The 27,940-nt window shown below is 40.7% G+C and overlaps 1 protein-coding gene across 1 annotated transcript; it reads left to right on the top strand.

Annotated features, from left to right (window-relative positions):
• The first annotated feature begins 38 nt into the window (after nt 1-38).
• Nucleotides 39-27,907, top strand: LOC127655739 (phosphatidylinositol-3-phosphatase SAC1-B-like). The gene is made up of 20 exons (XM_052143706.1): nt 39-113; nt 5,153-5,250; nt 9,030-9,104; nt 10,294-10,421; nt 12,822-12,971; nt 13,079-13,138; nt 13,378-13,411; nt 14,864-14,965; nt 15,056-15,141; nt 18,847-18,933; nt 19,152-19,220; nt 20,882-20,961; nt 21,038-21,136; nt 21,313-21,451; nt 23,626-23,695; nt 23,793-23,865; nt 23,975-24,068; nt 24,171-24,263; nt 25,937-25,994; nt 26,197-27,907. The coding sequence occupies exons 1-20, from the start codon at nt 85-87 to the stop codon at nt 26,331-26,333; spliced, it is 1,761 nt and encodes a 586-aa protein (XP_051999666.1). The 5' UTR covers nt 39-84; the 3' UTR covers nt 26,334-27,907.
• Nucleotides 27,908-27,940: the final 33 nt, after the last annotated feature.

Here is a 27,940-nt window from a genome sequence, read left to right as displayed (position 1 = left end):
AGGGACTTTTATTACAGCGCTGAGGTCATTTCCGGTTTGTGTAGGAGTGACACGTCACGAAGGTCAGCGAGAGCTGAGGGAAAGATGACGACCACCTACAACACCTTCAGTCTGTGAGTGCTTCTCATTTACTCACTCATTTGATCACCAATACATTGATTAGATTATCTGATAAAAAGAGAGATTACTGCTCATCCCTAATCTGTTATTTAAGTCTTTAAATCATCTCAGAAGCAGCAGTGACGTGGCCAAAAAGTGCTGTCTACGTAGGCTGTTCGCTGGGTTTTGACACAGCCCGTGTTGATAGTCCGTTTATAAACATTTGAAATGTTGTTTACGATTATGGTCAACAAAAGATATCTTGAACTGTATCATCGTTGCTCTGTTTTGGCAATTATATCTCACTCGTTCATTCATATTGTTGTCCATGGCTGTATCTCAAAATCTAGTGAGCTGCCTACCTGGACAGCATTACTTAGGCTACTAGAATATGTTGTTAAAAATATGCAGGTTAAGTCTCACATCTTTGCTATTTCATGCTGTTTTTGTGCTGTAACTTTTATTCATTGTGTATAGATCTACATATGGGTCAATGACTAATTAGTTTTTTCCGAGGTAGGGCTGCACGATTATAGCAAAAATCATAATTGTCAATTATTGCCCTTGATATTGTAATCGTAATTATTAATGTCGATTCAAATATAAAATGACAAAGCAAGCAACCGTGCGGTTCTTCAGAATACCAGATTTCAACGGTGTTCTACTCCATGTTTGCCACTTACCGCTTTTTCTATGTTATCAAATCACGTGATTTTCAGGGTCGCATCTTGTGACATCACATCCTGTTTTTGGTCTGTTTAGAGGTCTTTGGTCCATGCTGCATTCATATATCAGTCGAACCGCACCAGTTTGTTTGGAAGCAGACCGAGACCCACTATAGTGGGTCTCCGTCGGCTTGTTTGGTGCACACCATGGTTCGGATGACAGCGTTCACACTTGTTCAAATGAACCGCACTATCAATCACGAGTTCGTTTTAATCCAACCAAACCTGCCAAGTGTGAACACACCCTTAGAACAGTTAAGCTGAATTACTTTATTGCTATTTTTTACAAATCACATTCTCATTGGCCTACTTATTAACATGACAAATCTAAGCGAGAACCACTAATCGCGACCACGAGGAGGTTAGCCCATGTGACTCTACCCACCCTAGCAACCGGGCCAATTTGGTTGCTAAGGAGACCTGGCTGTAGTCACTCAGCACGCCCTGGATACAAACTCATGACTCCAGGGGTGATAGTCAGCGCTAATACTCGCTGAGCTAACCAGGCTACGGTGTTTCTTCAGTATTCGTTTTCGTGTGCCACCGCGAACGGAGGTGGAACATAAAGAAAGCATCTGGGCATTCAGACGATTTAAAACTTGCACATTAGGATCAGTTGTCATTACTGATAAGACAGAGGACTAATTTAATCGGCTCTGATTGGCCATTGCCGTTTCATTAGTCAACGGACATGTTAGTGATTGGTTCGAGTGCTCACCCGCTGCAAAAACGTTGAAAAACTTAAATTGATCTCCGTAACCGTGCGTTCACACCAGAAGCGGCGAGAGCGTCAAAATTCGCTCTGGCTGCCCTGCCTTCAACGCTCGAGGACGCTCGTGGACGCTCTGACGTAGTTGAAATAGGTGGCAACATTTGTTCAGAATGCTTTGTTTTGTGAACTATATTTAAAGGGGCTGCAATTTAAACATCCAGACATGTTGACCATTTACTTTTTGCCGACCTATCACAAGTAGCGTATATCCTCATGAACTCTTTAAAATCGATCGATGGCAGAAAGTAATTAAAATTATAGTTGTTTGTTATCAAAATAAAATACATTTGTAATAATAACTGGTCATTCTTGGCATCAGCTGGACTTTATCATAGTAAGACAGAAGCAGAGAAAGGAGGTGCTCAACACACGCACCTACCATAGCGCAGACTGTGACACAGACCATAGTCTAGTTGTGTCTACAGTGCAGCTGCAGCCAAGGCCCTACTATCGCCAGGCTAAACATTCCAAGAAAATTGATGTAACAAAAACATGCATACCTGCGCTTAAAGAGGAGTACTGTAAGAAACTTGAGGAAGGCCTGAAGTCCATAGATAAAGAATCTGACCCTGACTCATACTGGGACTCGCTGAGAAATACTGTACATGACGCGGCGGTTAAGACTTTCGGAAGAAGAAAACGTCAAGATCTAGACTGGTATAAATCATCCATTGACACAATCCAACCTGTGTTAGAGGAAAAGAGGGAAGCACTAGCTCGTTTGAAGTCAAGACCCACTCGCGCAGCAAGATCAACTGCCCAGGCAACTGTCCGGAGGTGTGTCCAGGTATTCTGGAACTCCCTCTGCTCTAGAATAGAAACCGCAAGAAACTCTGGAAATCTCAAGGAAATGTTTGCAGCCATCAAGACTGCAACAGGACCCACATCTCAAACTTGTAGTGTGTTAAAGAAGACGGATCTATTATAGATGATCAGATGGAGAAACTTAAAAGATGGATAGAGCACTACAACGAGCTATATGGAGCAGAGGGAAACGCTTGCCGTCAGACTCTCTTAAACCTCCCTCAATCTCAAATCCGTAATCACCTTGATGATGAACCTGACATTGCTGAGGTGTTATCCACCATTGAAAGTATGAATAAAGGAAAGGCACCAGGTGCAGATGAAATACCAAGTGAGCTGCTACAAGCGGGTCTAATCCCATTAGCCAGTCATCTTCACCAACTCATTCTGAAATGCTGGCATGCCAAACAAGTACCACAAGATTTCAAAGATGCAACGATCACCACTCTTTATAAGAACAAAGGCGTCGTGGTGACTGTAACAATTATCGAGGTATTTCATTGCTGTCTGTCACTGGCAAAGTACTTGCTCGTATTCTACTGAAACGTTTGCAGGAAATCGCTGAAGATGCATATCCAGAATCGCAGTCCGGGTTCCGACCACAGCGATCAACTACTGATATGATCTTTGCTGTCCGACAACTGCAAGAGAAGTCACGAGAGCAGCGGCAACCGCTTTACATGGCTTTTGTTGACCTAACAAAAGCTTTTGACTATGTGGACAGAAAATCTCTTTTCCAGGTCCTTGAGAAAGCTGGCTGTCCACCTACTCTACTCTTACTGATTCAGTCATTTCATGATCGGTATGCTGGGTAGGGTGAAGTTTGATGGTGAGCTGTCTGATACGTTTCCCATCAAGCGAGGTGTAAAACAGGGCTGTGTATTAGCGCCTACACTGTTTGGTATTTACTTCTCATATGTAGTCAAAAGAGCATCACGAAGACCTGGACAACAACACTGGTGTCTCTCTATTGTCACGTACGATGGTAATTCTTCCATCTGTCTCGTTTTAAAGCTAAAACAAAGACCCAGCAATTTGTTGTGCGTGAACTACTCTACGCCGATGATGCTGCGTTATGCGCGTCATCTCCAGATCAGCTTCAAATCCTGATAGATCGATTAGCGAATCATGTGACAAATTTGGACTCACCATAAACATGGAAAAGACTGTTACAATGTCACATGTCCATGACTTTCATACATTTACAATCAATAAGACCCCACTTAAAGAAGTTGAGAAGTTCACTTATTTGGGTTCTACAATAACTTCGAAGTGCGACACTTGATCTTGAATTGGGTGCCAGAATTGGTAAAGCGGCTTCTACCTTCGGAAGACTCACTAAACGAGTTTGGCGGAATAAGTACCTGTCCGTCCGAACTAAAGGCAGAATCTATGAAGCCTGTGTCCTGAGTATCCTCCTCTACGGAGCAGAAAGCTGGCCAACCTATCAGCCCACAAGAAAGTAGACTCAGTGCTTTTCACACCAGAAACCTACGGTTCATCATAGGAAAAACCTGGGAGGACAAGATGACAAGCGAGGAACTCTTTAAGATAACTAATTCAGAACCTCTATCATCTAGGCTCAAATTTACTCGTCTTAGATGGGCAGGACATGTAAACAGAATGCCACCTTACCGCATCCCTCATTCTATCCTCCATGGCGTTCTGGAAGAGGGAACTCGTCACACTGGTAGACCAAAGCTTCGCTTTAAAGATGTACTCAAAAGAGATCTTGTGGACTTTGGCATTCAACCTGAATCATGGACCGTAGCATCAAGGAATCGGGATCAGTGGAGGGCTCAACTTCACAAAGGAAGACAACTAGACTACGCCAACAACCTTCTAAAGTTGAGGGAAAGACGGATGAAGTTAACCAACATGGACTAATGTGAACTACCCAAGCATCGTCATTCTTGACAGACGCATGCCTAAACTAGGTCTTGGTTGTTTTATATCCCTGTAAGCAAACAGGGACAGATCATATATTACTGGGAAACCCGCCACGGCAAAAATCATTTTCTCCTCCGTTTTATCTTCGGAACGAATGTTTGGTGGGAACCAAAGTTTACACGGTTGTGTTCTCTAGACTTCGCTAGAGCGGAGCTCCTCTATACTCCAATAGGTTGCCGCCGAAACGCGTCACAGCTCATTACCATAATGTTGCCCGCGCTTGAACTTTCATCTGACGCCCACGCCGCCCAAGACTCGCCGCGACGCCAAGAGACGCTGGCTGTCATTGAAAATTAATGACTTCCGTTCGATTTGACGCTCTCGCCGCCTCTGATGTGAACGCACGTTAATCATCAGTTTTCACGATTATATAATCGTGATAGCCGTAATCGTGATTCGTTGTGATTAATTGTGCAGCCCTAGTCCGAGGTGATAAAAATATGTTGTATAAAATATATACGTGGTTTAAAACACATGTGGTAAGTTAATAAACATGTAATCTTTGAGTTCATTTATTTATTTATTTTATGTTTATAGCATTTTCTACAAAAAAGTCATGTGGTGTAACCATCAAGTAAAAGGTATTAAAATAGTTTCCTTGCATCTTGAATACATGAGTGTACTCAACTAAATCAAAATGAGTGTGACGTCACTGACCCACATATAGTCCTTCAAAATGTACTCAAAACTCTGATTCCACAATTCCTTCGCATCCTCACTCAAAAAAAAACAAAACAAATATAAATGCAAATATATGCAGGTTAACACACACACATTAATGAACTTTCCATTGCATTCACAGGCACATTGCCCCTGAGAAGTTCTACATTGAAGCCTGTGATGATGGCGTCACTGATGTGCTATCCATTGACAGGGTGTCCACAGAAATGACCCTGACAGGTACAAAATAAAAACTCAGTTTGTGCAAATTTACACCGGAATACATACAAGAATCTACACACAAACAAACGCATTTAGCTGCCCAAGATTGCATATTTCTGTTGGGTAAGTTTCTGGTCTGTCTTGTAAAATTCAAAGGTTGGCTCGTTAAACGTCTGAACACACTGACGGTTTTAAACCTGATGTGTAACTTTTACCTCATTTTATGAAGTTTTTATTGCATGATGCTTTCAAGGATTATTTAGGCCACAGAAGAGCGTTTGGAGCGAGTCATATGATTTCCCATGAGTCACCCTTTGGTTAAAATGTAACTACGTTTTGACCCCAAATGAGAATGCAAATGTAAACTATTAATAACTACAGTCTTGACCAACACAAAATATGTATCGTTTGAAACTTAGAAGCTCTACTTTACAGTGCATGCAGCCATTATGACCATTACTTAAGAGGATGCGATTATTTTTCAATGAGCCCACACTTCAAATAATTGCATGCATTGATCAGTAGAGAACTGACACAAAACACAATTATATCAGATGACGTCATTGGAAATGATGTAGCATTGTGGAACACTAAACCAAGCGGATTGGGTTCAGATTGGTGCGAAAATCATCCATATTTGGGCAGAGAGTCATGTGATCAATCACTCATTACATATGACCACCAGGAGATGGCGCCAAACACATGACACAGACTCAATGATGACTCAAATGACACAGAATGAGACTCATTCTGTGAAATCTCATGACTAAAATCATGTCTGCATGCTATGCAAACCTTTAGTCATTGTTGTGTTTGCATGTGTAATTAGTTCTTATGTACAATTATTATCTTTTATTTGTTTTGAGATGTTTTTGGACACTATGATAAATAATTTTTGTAATGTTGTAACTTTTGATTGCTTTGTCGTATCAACACAAAAATGTTCTCAGATACAGTTTACATGATTGGAAACAAAACAAAAGCAGTTTTTTTTCCGAGCCTCCTTACACCCAGAGATATATAATGTAAAATCAGAGAAATAAGAATAAATGTAAATATTTTGTAAAATATTATTAAATTTGGCTGAAGATTAATTGCTATTATGACAAAGAATTGTCTGTTTTAGTGCTTTCCCTATTAGTTTTCATATTTCGGTGCTTGATGTGTGCTTAAGAAGTAATTTGACATATTTAACTTAAAATATATTAATCTGAATTTTTATTTTTTTAAGGCTTTACAACTATATGAATGAACAAAAATAAAAACGGCAGTGTATTCCAATTAATCAACAGATGACTTTAATGAATCAAGCTAAAAGGCTCATGAGCAAGGTTATAATAGTTTTACATTGTTAGTTTTTAGGGACCAATTGTTTTCATTAGTATTATTATAATTATTACCCAATGGGTGTCTATGACAGCCCATAATACCGTACATAGGAAATGTATGAAATTTGGTACATGCATATGGGTGGTGATGAATAGCCCCCATACCAAATTTGGGGTCTCTAGGACATACTCTATAGCGCCACCACAATGTCAAAAATTCAGCTTTTATTGTGTGTGTATCTTTTGAACTGTTTGTCTTCGAGACACAATTCTTATTTTGTCTGTTTACTCTGCTCCTGATGATTCCCCTTACATTAACACTCCACCCATTACAGTGGCCACCATCTTTGATTATGCCATTCATCATTTTTTCACTTCTGCATTGCCTGATTTGCACACACAATGACTCGAAATAATCTCCAGACCAAGCCGCAATGACTAATACAGAATGTTTATATTTGACTTGGTTGAAAAGTTATGCAAACACATAGTTAATGAGGTAGCTGTGAAGCTTTGAGGCTGTAACCCGGCAACGCTGTGTCTTGGTATGCCTCATGAGGACCATGGTCTGTGCACGTGCAGAGTTTCTCGACAGCGCCACCTATGGGTCAAGAAACTTTTGCCTGTAACCTTTGAACCGCGTCTCCTTAAATCATGGGGTTGGTGTCTGTGGATTTCTTATGTCATGTGGATTTCAACGATACCAGTTTTTCTCATATCAGCCATTCTGCCTCTCCACCATTTTGACATTTATTAAAAAATGATATATCTTTTAAATACATTGTCAGATTTCAAAGACAATTGGTATGCATCATCGACATCATGTCCTGATGATACTTGAGCAGTTTGGAGACAGTGCCACCTATAGTTCAAAGTGATTGGCTCAGTGTGTTAAAGCACTGATTTATAGTTCAAAAGGTTGTGGGTTTGATTCCCAGGTGGACCAGTGTTAGTTGATGTTATATTGCACTGGATATCTTTGTATTGTTTACTGAATAGATTATTTCCGTTTGAAGGTATACTTCTTGTTCTTTTTTGTCTTAGTGTTGTTCCTCTGATATATGGGACTGCTATCTTTTGAAAGGATTGATAAGTTTGGAGACCGCATTACATGGAGGTCAAAAGAACATGGGCTGTTTAGCATGGTTATCATGCTACATGCTATGATAGCTTAGCATGCTAACTGTTGGGTTTTCTGTCTTATAAGGCTATTTGATCACAATGCTATCCATAGGGCAACATTAGTTTGCATGCTAACCAACACATTTGTAAGGCTATTTGATCAAATAATTGACTTTTTGGAGACATTTGAAGTAGTGTGGGGTTGCTTTGTGTGTCATATTCATGCAACGTGTTGTGGTTACTATTGTGTAATACTTGCCATATCAGAGTTTTGAATTCTGTTTACTGAATGGTTGCTCCATTCTACTCTAGAACGGAAATTCGTTAGTTCAAATGGTAAATGGTCTGCACTTATATAGCAGAGGGGCGTTCTGTCCGCTGGGGGTCGGAGATTTGACTCCGGTTCTCCCGGAGAGGAGCGGCTGTCGTCTTCAAAGCGCTTTACACCGTGACACATTCACCCATTCACACAGACACACATTCATTCACCAATGGCGGCAGAGCTGCCATGCTAGGTGCTAGCCTGCCATTGGTAGCAGGCTAGTTCAGTGTCTTGCCCAAGGACCCAAGGGCATGTGGAGTCATGTGGGCCGGGAATCGAACCACCAACCCTGCCATTAGTGGCCGACCCGCTCTACCACCTGAGCCACAGCCGCCCTAATCCATCTTGGCATGATCTGTGCTTTCTCTGTCAATGTGAGATCTTTGGGTTGTGCCATGCTGGTGCTTGTCTCCATAATGTCTGCTTGCTACTATATTTTATTTACTTTTTATTTCCATGTAATTTTCAAATTGTCATTTTAGTTTTAGCTTTTCGCTACATTTAGTTTTTATTCTAGTTTTACTAGTAATATTAAGAGATTAATGGAGAATGGGGTCGTAAAGCAGGCCTCTCCAATATCCAATTTGTAAATTATACTTCCATACACTCCTACTCCATTTGTACTTTTAAATTTGTATATATACAGTATGTGTCATGTATATGTTACTGCCAACAACCACTAAACACTGGGATTTGTCAACTGATGTGCCATAATTGTAAAGGTCCCAGACACGACTAGCGCGTTTTCTACCTGCATTGCTTTTCTGCATAATGGTAGTTATTATGGTGGGTTTAATGGTTCATAAAATCATACCGCAACAAAAACAAAACCTAGCATGATTCAAAATGAGATTAAGTTTCAGAGCCATGAATGTGTATTTTATATTCAGTTTTTATTAAAAATAAGAAATATTCAAATATGTTACCAAAACAACTTTCTATAAATGTATTAAAAGAATTGCTAAGTGTGGTTTTTATGAGGTTTTATCTTTATAAGGGGATTATTTTTCTCTGATGTGTTTCAGTGAGGAAGGATATTCCTCCATCAGCAATAACACGACCAATATGTGGAATCATGGGAACTATACGGCTGGTAGCAGGTACTGTATAATCTTTCTCTGTTTACGATCTAGTCTGCTCCATTTTATGATTGTGTTTCAATGCTTGACAACCAGCGTTACACAATCTGTTTTAAATAATAACGCACACATTTTTGTGTTGTTCTTGTACATGTTGAATACATCATTCAAACATTGACAGTGTAGGTTGGAAAAAGTAAGTGAACCCCTAGGCTAATGACATCAACAAACGCTAATTAGAGTCAGGAGTTGGCAAACCTGGCATCCAATTAATGAAACGTGATTGGAGTTGTGGGTTAGAGCTACATTTGACTAATAAAAAGCACTCAAACATTTTGAGTTTGCTATTTACAACGTCTGCTGATGTGGAACATGCCTCACAAAAAAGATCTCAGAAGACCTACGATCAAGAACTGTTGCTTTGCATGAAGCTGGAAAGGGTTATAAAGTTATCTGGAAGAGTTTAGATATTCATCTGTGCACAGTGAGACGAACTGTCTATAAATGGAGGTGATTTAGTACTATAGATACTCTCTCTAGAAGTGGCCGTTAGATATTCATCTGTCCACAGTGAGACAAACTGTCTATAAATGGAGGTGATTTAGTACTATAGATACTCTCTCTAGAAGTGGCCGTTAGATATTCATCTGTCCACAGTTAGACAAACTGTCTATAAATGGAGATGATTTAGTACTATAGGTACTCTCTCTAGAAGTGGCCGTCCAGCCAAGATAACTCAAAGGGCACACATGCAGAATGCTCACTGAGGTATAGAAGAACACTAGAGTGACAGATAAAGACTTGAAGGAATCATTGGAGCTGGTTAACATCTTTGTTCATGAGTCTACTGTACAGAAAACATTAAACAGGTATGGTGTTCATGGCAGGACAACATGAAGGAAGCCGCTGCTTTCCAACAAAAACATTGCTGCACACCTGAAGTTTGCCAAAGACAACCATGACACTCCACATTACTACTGGGAGGTTCATTTACTTTTTTCGCAGCACTGTGAATGTTTAACGGGATGTGTTCAATAAAGACATGAAATATTATAATTGTTTGTGTGTTGTTATCTTAAGCACATTGTGTTTGTCTATACGTGTGACTTTGATGAAGATGAGATCACATTTAATGACCAATTAATGCAGAAAACCAGCTCATACCAAAGGGTTCACATACTTTATCTATCCACTGTGTGTTGTTTTTCAGGTATGTATCTCATCGTCATTACCAAGAAAAAGAAAGTGGGTGACCTACTTGGCCATGCGGTCTGGAAAGCAGTGGACTTTGATGTTATTTCCTACAAGAAAACCGTTCTGCATCTCACTGATAATCAGGTTGGTTCTTTTCAATGTATGTTAAAGGGACAGCTCACCCAAAAATGAATATTCAGTCATTGTTTACTCACCCCTGTGTTGTTATATCCCTATATGACTTGCTTTCTTTTTCTGAACCCAAAGGGAGAAATTGTGAATAAATGTTGTGCTCAGTGATGTCACAATGGCAGTTTATGGTGAGCACCTCTTCAAACTTCAAAAGTATCATTCGGAAGTCTAATAAATGATTCCGTTGTATGACATCACTGAGCACAACATTTTCTGTTCAGAAAAATAAATAAATAAAGTCATATAGGGTTATAACAATACAGGGGTGAGTAAACAGTGAATTTTGGGGGAACTAATCCTTTAAAAATATTTTGTTTGCAATACTTGCATCATTAGTGTTAATTTAGTGATAAAACAAAAATTATATTTAACCTGGAGCCTTAAGAGTTTTTGCATTGTGACGTTAATTTCATGGACATTTTTTGTGAGATACACCTTTGCATAATTAAGTTGGTTCTAAAAACAAAATATACCAAATCTCATGGGGAAAAAAATAAATATATGTACACTAAAAATCTGGTAAATTCAGGTAAACTTGTCCACTTTTTGATATTAAAGGCCTAAATTCGTGATGGATTTGCGAGGTGAACTGCAGACGAATGGTCTATTCACACCGGGACTGAAACAAATAAAATTCTATCATATTAAATACAATTCTGTCTTTATTTATGCATGTATTTTACAATGAGTATATTCCAAACTAACTCCCGAGCCCAGCTTCTCTTTATTTAATGCCTTGATAATGTAACACGAGTTACAGTGATGTAAAAACACATGAAATAATGTACATTTAAGTAAAAGAGGTAGAGCATAAAATATGATGCATAAGAGTAAAATAATATAAAAGAAGACACAAACCTCATGGTCTTTTTTATTTAATTATTGCATGTTTGGATTGAATTCAGGGTTTCTTGTGCGTGGTGAGAAAAAGAGCATCGTTACAGGAATACTGCATGTAAACAGTCATTTTCTGTGATATTTTACTACAAGCTTAGTCCAAACCAATTGCAGAACCACACTGCTATTATTAATCCATGGATAATATAACAGGCACAGTAATATACATCTAAAAATATGTACTGTAACACTCACATTAGTCCATGATGGGCAAGGAGGCGGCGAGAACCGGCTTGTCAACATAAATCATAATTTAATGCAAACTTAAACCAAAAGCACAAACACATAAACACACACATGACGGACATGCCTGTAATTCTCTCTCTCTCGAACCGTCGTCACCGGCCGCCTTTATCCCTCGATTGGGGACCGGGTGCGCAATATTCCGACCCGGCTCCGCCCCCTTCCGCTCCACACTCCTCCCGCCGTTATCTCAGGCCGGGGTGCCACCGGCATGACGTACACCCCCCCCCCATCCCTGGGGCGGGGTGTATCTTACGTCCCGTGTGGTCATCCCCGCCTTCCTCGACCTGGGAGGAGACAGGAGGGGAAAAAACAACAACAAATACAAAATAGGCGAGGGCAAAGGCCAACACGGTGCGAAAGAGAGAGAGAGAAGAAGCTCACTCACTGGTTCTCTGATGTACCGTCGCGTGGTCCTCAAACACTCCTCCACACTCAGGCGGACGACAGCCGCTCCTCTCCGGGCAAACCGGGAGTCAAATCTCTGACCCCCAGCGGACAGAACGCCCCTCCGCTTTTCTGGCGGCACCTGGGGACATTCCTCTGCCCCGGCAGCGGCCCTACCGCTCTAGGCGGTCCGGGAGTCGCTTCCCTCCTCCCCTCGCGGACGGCGGACTTCACTCGACCCCTCCGCGTTTCTGGGGGACGGCAGGGCACTCCTTCGCCCCTGGCAGCAACTCCATCGCTCCAGGAGGTCAAGGAATCCAGTCCCCACTCGCCCTGCGGACGGTGGCCGTTCACTGCATCCGGGCGGTCGGGCTACTCTGTCACCCGGCAGATGGTAGCGGAGCTCCCCTGGTTGGACGGCAGTGTCGAGGACACTGCGACGGGCATCCCTCCTCCTTCCCGGGTTTCGGCACCAATGTAACACTGTTAAGGATGGGCAAGGAGAGCGAACGCTGTCAATATAAATCATAATTTAATTCAAACTTAAACCAAAAGCACAAACACATAAACATAAACACACACATGACGGACATGCCTGTAATTCTCTCTCTCTCGAACCATCGTCACCGGCCGCCTTTATCCCTCGTGCGCCTCATCAGGCCGATATTCCGACCCGGCCCCGCCCCCCTCCGCTCCACATGTACATTTAAACAAAACACCAGGTATGATATGAGATGGCAGCACATTACAATAATAATCTATGTAATGTGGCCTTAACATTAAAATGGCTAAAGTGAAATGTGATTCTTGATATGAATCCTCCAGATGCAGGACAACAAGACCTTCCTGTGCATGATCAACAGCGTCCTGAACACAGACGGTTTCTACTTTGCTACTGATTATGATCTGACTCACACTCTCCAGCGACTGTCCAACACCAGCCCTGAGTTTCAGGAAATGAGTTTACTGGAGCGGGTCAGACACTGTCTGCTATATTCTTATTAATCATTTTATAATTATTCCTTAAAGCTTGACTCAGAAGAGTGAACGGTATCTTGTATTATTATTATTATCTTTCACAGGCAGATCAGAGATTTGTATGGAACGGTCATCTCTTGAGAGAATTCCTAGCACAGCCTGAGGTACACAAGTGTTTTTAGATTTAGACACAATGAATTGTGTTATAAGTAGCACTGGATGATACAGCAAAATTTTATCTACTATCTGCATTGATCTCAATATTATATATTTGTGCTGAAATGGTTTATCTATCAATTAGAGGCACCATGATTTCAACCAAAGAGCCATTGTAGCTAAGTGGATTAGAAATGTCTGTGAATCTGCTTTTAAGTGTCACACATTTAACATTGTGTTTTCACAGCTACACAAGTTTGTCTACCCTGTTATTCACGGCTGTATCCTTTTTTACCAAAAACTGACTTTGTCAGAAGGCTATTTTTTTTTAATCCTTTTATCCAAATTCTATAATTATGTACTAGCTCACATAGCTCTTTTCCATGCAAAGACAATTCATAGTGACCATAGTGACGATGATGGTCAAGCTTTAAAAAAAGACCAAAAATTATTCACGATGTAGTAATATGACTTGTGTTATTGTAAGTTATTCACCTACACTGAAGCTCCTAATTGAGCTTGTCCGATGTGGTAACTATGAACTGTTGTGTTTTGAAAAGAGCTGCGTGAGGATTCGTCAGATGTTCTCCTCTTTATTTGAACTTTTTTGTTCATCAGGGTTAATAATGTAGTGTAATGAAAAGTTTCATTTCATTTCTAGATTGAAAAGTTTGTTGACAAACTTTATGTTGGCTTGAAAAAGCCTTGTCTGAAAGTTTAATAAAAGTTTAAAAGCTTGAAGTTTTACAGGTAGATAGAGTGCTAGCATGTAGCTAGGCATTATTAGCATGATGCTTGCATGTTTTAAAATTTAGCTAGCCATTGCTAGTATGTTTTAGCATGTAGCTATGCATTGTTAGCATGATGCTTGAATGTTTTAAAATGTAGCTAGCCATTGCTAGTATGTTTTAGCATGTAGCTAGGCATTGTTAGCATGATGCTTGCATGTTTTAAAATCTAGCTAGCCAATGCTAGCATGTAGCTAGTCATTGATTGCATGTTTTAACATGTTGCTATGTGTTACTAGGATGTTTTAGCAGGTAGCTAGGCATTTTTATCATGTTGCTAACATGTTTAACATGAAGCTATGTGTTGCTAACATGTTGCTAGGCATTTTTAACATGTTTAACATGTAGCTAGGCAATGATATCATGCTGGTAGAATTTTTAGCATGTAGCTAGCATGCCATGAGCAAGTGTAACATGAAGCTAGGTGTTTCTAACATGTTGCTAGGAGTTTCTAGCATGTTATAACATGTAGCTAGGCAATGCTATCATGCTGCTATCATTTTTAACATGTAGCTAGATATTGCTAACATGGTGCTTGCATGTAGCTAGGCATTGTTTGCTTGTTTTAGCATGTAGCTAAGAGTTGCTAGGATGTTGTTAACTTGTTTTAGCGTTTTAAATCCAATATAATAAATTGTTACAGGGGTTTTAGTAAATCACTCTTTTAAAGACTATAGATAGATAGATAGATAATGTCCATTTAATTAATCGGCACATCATGTAATTAATTTGAACACTTTTAATAGTTTGACAGCCTTAAGATAGATGATATATATATATATATATATATATATATATATATATATATATATATATATATATATATATATATATATAAAATAAATAAATAAATAATGGAGTTTGAAGTAAGAAAAATTAAACCGATTTCATAGGGCCCTGTTATAGTTTCTCCATACAGTGCAGTCCTTACATCACAGTCCACAGTCATCAACATGAAGTCGTGCTGCATCAATGGCAAAATCTTCGACTGGAACATAATTTCCAGGAGGAGCTGCTTCAGGGCTGGTGTGCGTTACTATGTCAGAGGTAACAGTTGTTAAGTGTGGTTGAATTATTCTACCTCTGAAACTACCGTACTTCATTCAGATGCTACTAATCGAAGCTCTTTTTCTTCAGGTATCGACTCTGAGGGTCATGCTGCTAACTTTGTTGAAACGGAACAGATTGTTCAGTATAATGGAGGAAAAGCTTCATTTGTTCAGGTAAGCCACTGAAATGGTAAAACCTCCAAATATCAGTTTGCATGGTATTTGTCTGGTCGCCGTGAATAGAAGTACAGCCATAGATGGTCCAGTTACTTTAAAAGAAATCCAAATTCAGACTGAGGTTGCATTTTTTCCCACAGTCAGGAAGGAAGAACTTGCCGGAATGTTTCTTGTGTCAAAATACATCCACAGAAATACTCTCAGACCAAGAGTCCATATCAACATTCCTCAGTTTCTTGTGTGTAACCGTTATCTCCTCCAATCTAATTCGTGGATTGGTAGTTTCCATGTCATCAAAGATCAAGAGTCCCAAACGGCATCCAAGTGTCACTATGCCACACCTGCCAGTGGCGAGTAAATTGAGAAAATGTACCAGCTATAAATATTTCTGACTGGCCATGAAACTGTTTTATTAAAATATATTATAGGGATGCACCGATGTGCAATTAATGTGTGGAAAAAGTCGTTTATTTTGCACTTCTGCTTTTGAAACTTCTAAACAATAGAACTCACATGTAACATATTGTGATCGACAATAACAAATTCACATTATGCATTTTCGACATGCTTTATCTTTTTTGCATTTCATTCATTTTGGAAGGTCTTTTAGTAACATTTTATAATAATTTTTAAATGCATTAGGTATCATTTGCTAATAATGAGTTACAGCATTTATTCATCTTAGCTAATGATAATGCTAAAAAAAATTTTGTTTATTGCTCATAATGCATTTACAAACGTTTACAAGTTTTAAATTAAAAAAATGTGTTTGTGTATTCTGAAATTAACATTAACCAATATAAATAAATGCTATAAAAGTATTGTTTAGGGATGCACCGATATGAACATTTTTGGCCAATACCGATTTTAACAAATAATTTTAATAATAGATATTTTGCCACTTACCTTATTTTGTCATCAGATCACTGTTTTGCTTGGGAATTGCATTTTAAAAAAGTACAAAGAGGTACAAAAGCTTTTGTTCTAACAAGAAGTAATTTCCATTGAACATGGACTAAAAAGTTACCAGAAGAACAAAACGGCATTTTAAATTCTACAGTGGTGTAATGGATAATGGAATCTAGCCGTCTAGACCGCTAGAGGGCGCCGCCTGCTTACACAATGCTGACTGAAGCACTGATTACAGTCTACTTTTAAACGCAGCCTTTCAAGCTTTTGTAATTGCGCAAGACATTATTGTGATTTCAATCTTAACTCAATCAATCGTGCAGCATTAATGGATACCACACCAATATATCAGAAGTCAAAGTTTGCTGTTTTCAAAGTATTTGGATGGTTTTACCTCATCATATATAGGTAAATGCCGCTTTCAGACGTGTCACGTAACGATGGTTTTTCCTTGTTAATGTGAGAACGAGAAAGAATAAAAGTTACATGTTGGTTGGAGTGCCAACCCTTCTACATACTGTGTCTATTATTATTTGTGGATCGTGCATTTCAATTCATGCTTTGAGTTTATACCAAGTGTGATAAAAAATTATTATAAATGATAAACATCGTATTTTCATATTGACGTTTTCATGCTTAAACCGATTTACTGATGGTTATAATTTGGTCATTAATTGGCCGATTAATATAGGCGGCTGATACATCGCGCATCCTTTGTATTGTTTATTGTTCATGGTAACTATATAGTTAACTAAAGTGTTACTGGTATTTCTTTATACTGTATTACACTCATACAAAATTATTTTGAACTTGCAACTCAATAAATTAAATTAGTTAAAAATGAAAAAAATCTTTTTTTCATACCAGTGCTTTGTGCTTAAACCGATTTTGATACATTGGTGCATCCCTAAAATATATATATATATATATATATATTTTTTCTTTGAAAATTGATTTATTTAACTGTTTTTGTCTCGTATACTTGTGTCAAACTGCACCTGACAGCTATTTAGTTTTTTTCATCATATTTTAGTTTTGGTGGTTTAATTTGACATATGTGTTGCTACCAAGTGTGCCGCACAAGCCCTCAAAAGTGAAGCCAAAACGTCTCGATCGCCCCCCCGGTGACTGGTCCTAGTATAGGTCATAAACCCCGCCTCCCCATGTTATTCAACGGGACGTGAGACCAACTAAACAATTAAATTACACTTCACATATCTTTTTTCCAAAGATAGTTTCTGTCATTTACTGTCGTTTCTATCACGTTGATGTCATTTCAAGTGTTTGTTTTCAAAATAAGTTTGTTTTTAGTTATTTGATGCTATAAAAACGCTGCTGTGACATCATGATTGACAGCTGTGATTGACAGGTTCTCTGAGTCACTGAAGCACCAACTGACTTTTTTTCGGGATCTTCGGAGGACTGAGGAGATTGGAGCTTTAAATTTAATATCTACATTTCTATAATTAATTATTTCACACCGTCAAAAGTGCAGGGGCGTGTGCTTGGGTTGATTCAGCGAGAGTGAGGGCGGGGCCTTGATTTCGCGGCTTTACTTCCTGCTCACTACTGCGCAGGTCTGGTTCCGAAATCGCAACTGCGCAGACTCAAATCCCAAGATGTCAGCGCCATATCGGGACACTGGCGGCTTCAGTTCTCACCAATGGAAAAGAGCGAAGGGGCGTCGGCCATCTTTTTTTACAGTCTATGGTTGCTACGTGGAGTTTTGGGGTGCTAGGGATGCACTGATGTATCGGCTGTCCATATTTATCGGCCAATTATTGACCAATTTAAAACCATCGGCATATCGGTAATAAGCATGAAAACGCTGATATGAAAAATGTAAGGTTTATTTATAGTTAATTAGTAACACACTTTGTAAAAACTCTGAATTCATATGCACAATCCAGAAATGATAATAGCCACAATATGTCAAAGGGCACTCCTAAGAACATGTAACATTTATTTTTTATTCTGTCTTGTTCTCACGTCAATAAGGAAAAACGTCATAAACGGACGTGACAGCTGTGAAAGCGGCACTTACCTATAGGCCACATGACGAGGGAAACCTCCAAAATGCTTTGAAACCAGCGGACTTTGACTTCCGAGATATCGGTCTGATATACATGAATGCTGCACAATTGATTGAGTTAAGATTGAAATCACAATAATGCCTTTTGCGATTTCAGTGCATTCAGTGCTTCAGTCAGCTGTGTGAGCAGGCGGCGCCCTCTAGCGGTCTGGACGGCATGATCCAATAGAGCACTATAATACAACATTTAAAGGCCGTTTTGTTCCTCTGGTTTAAACTTGTAGTTTTTCACGATGTGGTTGACATTTCCATGGAATTGCTCAACATATGCATAGTATGAATTTGTAAAGTCATATACAGTACACACATGTAGAATCTTAGTTGTTTTGAACTGCGAAAACAGAAGTGCAAAAATGGTTTAGAAGTACAATATAACCTTTTTTAAAATCAATCATGATGTTGTCATATTTAGTTATTTTTCTTTTTATCGTCTATTTATCTTTCATTGTGGCTCTCTATAAATGTTGGCCTGTCATGTGTTCAGCAGATCCAATGTGCAATGGCAAATATTTCCAGAAAAGCGAGACACTTTAAATAGTGACGATCGATCTTACAATTTGATTTAAACAATGTTTTATGTTGTGGTTCCTTATAAGATTACTGGCCAGCATTCATTTTACTCGCAATGAATGTATGACCGAATGAAGAGTTAAATAAATGTCTGTTATAAAACCATGACCTTTGACCCTTTAATTTCACAGACTCGTGGGTCAATCCCGTTCTACTGGTCACAGAGACCAAACCTCAAATACAAACCAAAACCACAGATCAGCAAGAGTGTCAATCATGTAAGATTCACTTTCTTTACCTTTCTGTTGTCGTTTTGTTTAAATACTGCTATAAAAAGTATTAAATAATAACGTTGTACAATTAATTCAGCCCAAAGCGTTAGTTGTATATATTAGATTGATCCAAAGCTTAAAAAACGTAAACACTTTAAATTGCTTGTGCTAACTGATATTATTGAGTATTAATTTGTATCTTCTTTGTGTCTCTTCTCTCACAGTTGGATGGTTTCCAGAGGCATTTTGACTCACAGATCATAATGTATGGCAAGCAAGTGATTCTGAACTTGGTATGTTTAGTCGACTCACCGTGTGTACATGTATGTGTCATATACTGCGAGACATTGCACATTGATATAATCCTGAAGGATTTGTTCATGCATACGTTTAGTTTTTTTACTTGTGATCTTTAATCCAAATGTCATAACACGACAGACGGATGCAGGACTTCTCCAATCGTTTAGTCCGCTTAAACCCCGCCCCTTTCTTATAAATACCACAACCTTGCGTAGAGTTGAACGAACCGTCAGTTGCATGGTGGTGAAGATGGCAAGGTGTGTTTTCCTTCAAAACTATCGTTCCTTAACCCAAATTTCCTTGGTTATGGGTCAGCTGGCTTGAATTGACATTCGTGTGTGTGTGTGTGTGTGTGTGTGTGTGTCTGTGTGTCTGTCTGTGAGTGTGTGTGTCTGTGTGTGTGTGTGTGTGTGTCTGTGTGTCTGTCTGTGAGTGTGTGTGTCTGTGTGTGTGTGTGTGTGTGTGTGTCTGTGAGTGTGTCTGTGAGTGTGTCTGTGAGTGTGTCTGTGAGTGTGTCTGTGTGGGTGGGTGTGTCTGTGGGTGTGTCTGTGGGTGTGTCTGTGGGGGTGTGGGTGTGTCTGTGGGTGTGTCTGTGAGTGTGGGTGTGTCTGAGTGTGTGGATGGGTGTGTCTGTGTGGGGGTGTGAGTGTGGGTGTGTCTGTGGGTGTGTCTGTGAGTGAGTGGGTGGGTGGGTGTGAGAGGGGGTGGGTGGGTGTTTGTGTGTGGGGTGAGCGTGTCTGTGTGGGGGTGTGTGTGGGTGTGTCTGTGTGTGGGTGAGTGGGTGTGTCTGTGTGTGTGGGTGTGTGTGTGAGTGTGTGTCTGTGTGTGGGTGTGTCTGTGAGTGAGTGGGTGGGTGGGTGTGAGAGGGGGTGGGTGGGTGTTTGTGTGTGGGGTGAGCGTGTCTGTGTGGGGGTGTGTGTGGGTGTGTCTGTGTGTGGGTGAGTGGGTGTGTCTGTGTGTGTGGGTGTGTGTGTGAGTGTGTGTCTGTGTGTGGGTGAGTGGGTGTGTCTGTGTGTGAGCGTGTCTGTGTGTGGGTGGGTGGGTGAGTGGGCGTGTCTGTGTGTGGGCGTGTCTGTGTGTGGGCGAGTGGGTGTGTCTGTGTGTCTGTGTGTGGGTGGGTGGGTGTGTGAGTGAGTGAGCGTGTCTGTGTGTGGGTGTGTCTGTGTGTGTGGGTGGGTGGGTGTGTGAGTGAGTGAGTGTGGGTGTGTGTGTGGGTGTGTCTGTGTGTGGGTGTGTCTGTGTGTGGGTGAGTGGGTGTGTCTGTGTGTGAGCGTGTCTGTGTGTGGGGGTGGGTGTGTCTGTGTGTGGGTGAGTGAGTGTGTGGGTGTGTCTGTGTGTGGGTGTGTCTGTGTGTGGGTGGGTGGGTGTGTGAGTGAGTGTGTGTGGGTGTGTGTGTGGGTGTGTGTGTGAGTGTGTGTGTGAGTGTGTGTGTGTCCACTGCAAACTCACATTCAGGTCTGCCATCGTTCCGCTATGCAACGGCCATATTTCCACAATCCAATCAACAACCATTGGATAAACTCAAATCGCCGCCCCATGTTTTTTTCTTGTTCGATATGCCGTTTCACTCAGAAATACGTCACAATACGGAAGTCGTCGCAACTTCCGTTTCATTCCGTTTTAATTTGTATTTCTGTTCCCGTTTCATTCTCAGATAAACCAGAAAGGCTCAGAGAAGCCGTTAGAAATGGCCTTCGCAAAGATGGTGGGCAGTCTGAGCAACGGCATGATCAAGTGAGCGAGTTAATGTTTTCACATAAACACTACTGATACGGACACACGTTTCCAGTCTCACTGTGTTCTCCTGCAGGTACATCGCGTTTGATTTTCATAAGGAATGCAGCCGGATGAGGTGGCATCGCCTGCAGATACTGGTTGAGATGGTAGCGGAAATGCAGGATGAATTTGGGTATGACACCGTGCTCACTACAAGATTTTGGTTGTTTGTCAAATAAACAAAAAATAAAGATATCGAATGCTAATTTGTCATGCATATGTTTGAAGCAACAAAATAAAAATCAACGCACCCCTATGGACTTTTGCTTTGCAATGAAACAATTGTGTATTTCATTTTTTTGTGAACAGCTACTTCCTAGTGGATTCTGATGGAACTGTTCAGCTGCAACAGGACGGGACTTTCCGAAGCAACTGCATGGACTGTTTGGATCGGACTAATGTGATTCAGAGTCTGCTGGCGCGGCGCTTGCTGCAGTCGCAGTTAGAGGTGTGCTCGCTTACTGCAGGCAAATAAACTGCCATGTCGCACAGTGCAATATTTGATCACAAAAAACTAAATAATCCATCTTCAACCGCTTATCCGAAGTCGGGTCGCGGGGGCAGCCGCTCCAGCAGGGGGCCCCAAACTTCCCTATCCCGAGCCACATTAACCAGCTCTGACTGGGGGACCCCGAGGCGTCCCAGGCCAGTGTGGAGATGTAATCTCTCCACTTAATCCTGGGTCTTCCCCGAGGCCTCCTCTCAGCTGGACGTGCCTGAAACACCTCCCTAGGGAGGCGCCCAGGCGGCATCCTTAGCAGATGCCCAAACCACCTCAACTGGCTCCTTTCAACGCAAAGGAGAAGCGGCTCTACTCCGAGCTCCTCACGGATGACTGAGCTCCTCACCCTATCTCTAAGGGAGAAGCCCGCCACCCTTCTGAGGAAGCCCATTTCGGCCGCTTGTACTCGCGACCTAGTTCTTTCGGTCATGACCCAACCTTCATGACCATAGGTGAGGGTAGGAACAAAAATTGACCGGTAGATCGAGAGCTTTGACTTCCAGCTCAGCTCTGTTTTCGTGACAACGGTGCGATAGAGCGAGTGCAACAATTGATGTCCACATATGTGGACAGCGGGACTAAGTTGTGAAATGTTAAATAACACTAAATTATAAATAGTCAAATAGTTTATGATGTGTCCAGGAGTGTTGATTATTCCTATTACAGACGTTACATCATAAATTAGCATAATTTATTCAGATTCAAAGTAATGTCCAGCATCATCCAATCACTGTCAATCATGTTCAAATAAACTGATACATTATAAATGTTGAATCTATGTACTGATGATCATCGTCCCATGTGTGTCAAACATGTTGAGTGATCCAAACATCATCTGCAGCTGAAACTGAACTTTTGATCAGATTTTAGGAGTGAACACACTTAACTGCATAGAGAGATATAGGATGCTCCCTTGCTCCCTATTTAGTGCATGACATAACCTCCAGTGTGCTGTCTGTCTGCACTGGTCTCAGAACAGTTATAGAGAGTTATAGGATGCTCCCTTGCTCCCTATTTAGTGAATGACATAACCTCCATTGTGCTGTCTGTCTGCACTGGTCTCAGAACAGTTATAGGAGAGCTATAGGATGCTCCCTTGCTCCCTATTTAGTGCATGACTTAACCTCCAGTGTGCTGTCTGTCTGCACTGGTCTCAGAACAGTTATAGGAGAGTTATAGGATGCTCCCTTGCTCCCTATTTAGTGCATGACTTAACCTCCAGTGTGCTGTCTGTCTGCACTGGTCTCAGAACAGTTATAGGAGAGCTATAGGATGCTCCCTTGCTCCCTATTTAGTGCATGACTTAACCTCCAGTGTGCTGTCTGTCTGCACTGGTCTCAGAACAGTTATAGAGAGTTATAGGATGCTCCCTTGCTCCCTATTTAGTGCATGACTTAACCTCCAGTGTGCTGTCTGTCTGCACTGGTCTCAGAACAGTTATAGAGAGTTATAGGATGCTCCCTTGCTCCCTATTTAGTGCATGACTTAACCTCCAGTGTGCTGTCTGTCCGCACTGGTCTCAGAACAGTTATAGGAGAGCTATAGGATGCTCCCTTGCTCCCTATTTAGTGCATGACTTAACCTCCAGTGTGCTGTCTGTCCGCACTGGTCTCAGAACAGTTATAGGAGAGCTATAGGTTGCTCCCTTGCTCCCTATTTAGTGCATGACTTAACCTCCAGTGTGCTGTCTGTCTCAGGAGGATAAATTGGGGCTGAATTGGCCATATTGGAATTAAACCATTCCTTAATAAAGATTGAATTTACGGGAGTTATATGCAGCAAAAGCATTGATTTAATAATAGTTCACTCTAATTAAAAATTGGTTATTTTTATGTGTATTAGCAGGCTCACGTGGAAATGTCTTAAGCTACCAATCTAAGTGTTGCTGCGACCAAAATGATTCGTAATGCAGAGCATTTTCTACCATTGCAGGATTAATGGCATAAACATACAAATGTTTGTTATTGTTATTGCCACCATTTTAACCAAAAATCAGTGCAGAAAATAGGGAAACAATTCTGCAGATTTTGTGTTGGCCTGCTTGCTAGTGTTGTTAGCTTAGCAACTTGTCAAACTCTATTGATATCGAGTTTCCTTCATGTTTTCCCGCTTGTCTGTAGAGATTGGGAGTTCTTCATGTGGGCCAGCGGATTGAAGAACAGGCAGATTTTGAAAAAATATACAAGAATGGTAAGACCTGCCCCAAACTTCCTCTTTAGCTGTTAATTTCATCCCGTTCTGTCTTCATCATCTCTCTCTCTCTCTCTCTCTCTCTATGTCCCTTCAGCTTGGGCAGACAATGCCAATGCATGTGCCAAACAGTATGCGGGCACAGGAGCCCTAAAGACAGATTTCACAAGGTAAGCCTTGACACTTCTGCTCTGCCCGACTCTGTGCATGTTATGTATATACAGTGTGAATGTATATATGTGTGGATATGTATAAGAAATTGGTTGTGTGTGCGTTCAGGACAGGAAAGAGAACCCATTGGGGTCTGCTGATAGATGGATGGAACTCCATGATCAGATACTACAAGAACAACTTCTCAGATGGCTTCAGACAGGTGGGCATCTCCTGGAGATTCTGGGGTGGTAAGAGAACACGTAATAGACAGACAGGTGTGTGTGTGTGTGGTAACAGAGGTTTTATTCTTCTGTGTATTCAGGACTCCATTGATTTGTTCCTGGGGAATTATGCCGTAGAGGAGGCGGATATAAACACTTCTCTACATGAACCCAAGGACTGGAAGTTCCTCACGGTAAGAAATTAAGTAAATAGTAGTATATGCAATGATACATTTCCATCTATGAGCAGCTTTGCAACAAATGTACAGTGATTCTGATTTCTGCTTCGCTATTGCCAAATCTCGAGAGCTCGAACATTAGCACTAATGCTCCTTCTAAAGGATGCAGTCGTTATTTACAGCCTGTACACTAAAAGAAAGCAGCAAAATCTCAATATATTTTTATTATAAAAATTAAAGCCTTCTAAAGATTTCTTCAAAGCCTGAAATAATGAGAACCAGTTGATACAGAATGCAGGTTTCTGAACGTGCTTAAAGAAATAAAATGTACTTTTTAACTTGACACGGTCTAAAAATTGCGGCGGTCCTGCTCGAGATGCAGATGCTAAAACTCAGCGCACCGAAAAGTCGTCCATTCACTGTGTGTACATTTTGTTTTTAAAAATGCACTCCCTCTTAATTTGTTCGAGTGCAAACGCTCTCAAAAACACTGTGCGCCTGTGGTGTGTGTGAAACAAGTTATGCTAAAATTTCAAAATAAAATTATAATAATAAACTAGATTAAAAAAAAATTGGCTAGACAAACTTTAAACTTTCAGGCTAGGCTTTCTCAAGCCAAAATTATAGACAGACCGACCGACAGACAGACAGATATACTGCTAGCATGTTTTTAACATGTTTTAGCACTTCGCTAGGCGTTGATAGCATGTGTTACGATGCAAGCATGTTTTTAACACGTTTTATCACTTCACTTCACTTGGCATTGCTATTATGTGTTAGCACATTTAAGCACTTCGCTAGGCATTGCTAACATGTGTTAGCATGTTGCTAGCATGGTTTTAGCACTTCGCTAGGCGTTGATAGCATGTGTTAGCACGATGCTAGCATGTTTTTAACACGTTTTATCACTTCACTTCGCTTGGCATTGCTAACATGTGTTAGCACGATGCTAGCATGTTTTAGCACTACGCTAGGCATTGCTATTATGTGTTGAAACGATGCAAGCATGTTTTTAACATGTTTTATCACTTCGCTAGGCGTTGATAGCATGTGTTAGCACGATGCAAGCATGGTTTTATCACTACACTTGGCATTGCTATTATGTGTTAGCACGATGCTAGCATGTTTTAGCACATTGTAACACTTCGCTAGGCCTTGCTAGCATGTGTTAGCACAAGATAAAAAAGAAAGGGATGAGTGATTGATAGAAAGTACGAGTGGTGGAGTTAAGAATCCTCTAAAGGAGTTATTACAGGAAACATTTTCAAACCTTGAATGGAAGTCAATGTGACATGAGGCCTTTCGGAAGTCTGATACTGGAATACCGTAAATCCGATCAGTTATAAAAGCTATAGCACACTATTCGAGATCAGTCTGAAGGTCTGTGATGAGTTTGGTGCATGTAGCTTAAAAGCTCGAGGAGGAGTTCGAGTCAGAAACGTTAGTCTCAGAAGAATAATAATATGTTTAAATAGAATATCAATTTATATATCATATTCTCAAGCCTATATAATAATAATTATAGAGTCTCCTGAACTGAGATCAGTTGGTTTAAATTCATTTAAATTATGCGTTGCGTATAGGGAAGCCAAAGTATCATGTCCACGCATGTGTATGAGGGGTTGCACGAGGTTAAAACATGCCATCCCGTGGCTATCGCTTTATAAAATGTCCCTTGTCTGTTTCAGTTGCCGATCATCATGGTTGTGGCTTTCTCAATGTGTATAATCTGTCTGCTGATGGCAGGTAAGACTTGCATTACGTGATTAATACTTTACATCATAGTCTCGACTAGTAGAGCATGGTGCTAGCGACGCCAATATCATGGGTTCGATTCCCAGGAAACACACAAACTGATACAATGTATACCTTGAATGCACTGTAAGTAGCTTTGGATAAAAGCATCTGCTTTTTCATCACTCATTCCCTCTGAAATTCCATTATCCAGGCGACACCTGGACGGAGACATTAGCGTACGTGTTGTTCTGGGGCACGGCGAGCATCGTGACCGGTGGAGTCATCCTCTTCAATGGCCGCGACTTTGTAGATGCGCCTAAACTGGTGCAGAAAGAGAAGATGGACTGAACGTGTGTGTGTGGAAAGCAGCTAGGTCCTGCCGAGTCTTCATCCTCCTCATCCTCAGTGCTGTCTTACTCTCAGCTTAATCGCGCTTGGAGCCTGTACTGACGCCACATGGCGAAGAGGAGGGGTGATGAAGGGGGCGGGGCGGGGCCAGGGCAGTGTGTGAGCAAACGTACACGGACGGACTCGATGCGTCACACACCTGCTGCTCTCCACACGGTTGTTGTATCATAGGGGACCAGCTCCTATCTTCACCTCAGATATCCCATAATTCCATCCTCACATGGGCAGCTTTACGAATCCATCACTGGTATTTCACTCAAGCACCTTAGTCTATCATGCATTTCATAAATGGACTCCGAAAACACCCACTTGTACAGTTTCCACGAGGTTTACGCCCCCCAATGTGTCGCAGCTCTCTGGCTGTTTGTATGAAACTAAACGTCTTTGTATTGTATCTGCCATTAGTGCCGATACTTTTGCACTGCAAATTGTAATTTTTTTTTAATCTGTATTTTTTTTCTTGCTTTTAAAAATATGTAAATGTCCTTCAAACAAAATTATGAAGTGAAATTTCGTAAAATAATGACTTTTCAGAAAAAAACATTTGTTTTTGTTAATTGTAAATTTTTCTTACTCCATTGGTAAAAACGTTTTTGTTTGTTTTAAGCATAAATCTAACTTCATTTAGGTTTATTCTTTAAACAACACAAACTATTTACCAATGAGATTTCAGTGTGGGAGGGGCTACCCACAGAAATAGTGATCGATGAATATGAAAAACGATGAAAATGAAAATCGCTATTGTACAGAGCCCTGTAGAGGACAGGGAGGTAATTTATTTTCTAAAATAATTTTGTGTTCCCTCAAATTTATTTTGGCCTTACCATAAAGCTATTGCTAGAGAATGCAAACTATTGCGGGGAAATGCAAAACAATTTCGGGGAAACGCAAAACTATTGCGAGGAAACGCAAAACTATTTTGGGAAACGCAAAACTACTGCGGGGAAACGCAAAACTATTTTGGGAAACGCAAAACTATTGCGGGAAACGCAAAACTATTGCGAGGAAACGCAAAACTATTTTGGGAAACGCAAAACTATTGCGAGGAAACGCAAAACTATTTTGGGAAACGCAAAACTATTGCGGGGAAACGCAAAACTATTGCGGGGAAACGCAAAACTATTGCGAGGAAACGCAAAACTATTTTGGGAAACGCAAAACTACTGCGGGGAAACGCAAAACTATTGCGGGGAAACGCAAAACTATTGCGAGGAAACGCAAAACTATTTTGGGAAACGCAAAACTATTTTGGGAAACGCAAATCTATTGCGGGGAAACGCAAAACTATTGCGAGGAAACGCAAAACTATTGCGAGGAAACGCAAAACTATTTTGGGAAACGCAAAACTATTGCGAGGAAACGCAAAACTATTGCGGGGAAACGCAAAACTATTGCGGCGAAACGCAAAACTATTTTGGGAAACGCAAAACTATTGCGAGGAAACGCAAAACTATTGTGGGAAACGCAAAACTATTGCGGCGAAACGCAAAACTATTTTGGGAAACGCAAAACTATTGCGGGAAACGCAAAAACTATTTTGGGAAACG

This window comes from Xyrauchen texanus, chromosome 15, assembly GCF_025860055.1.
Source record: "Xyrauchen texanus isolate HMW12.3.18 chromosome 15, RBS_HiC_50CHRs, whole genome shotgun sequence".
NCBI lineage: Eukaryota > Metazoa > Chordata > Actinopteri > Cypriniformes > Catostomidae > Xyrauchen > Xyrauchen texanus.
The sequence above is the reverse complement of the archived record's forward strand: the minus strand, read 5'-3'. Positions and strand labels throughout refer to the sequence as shown.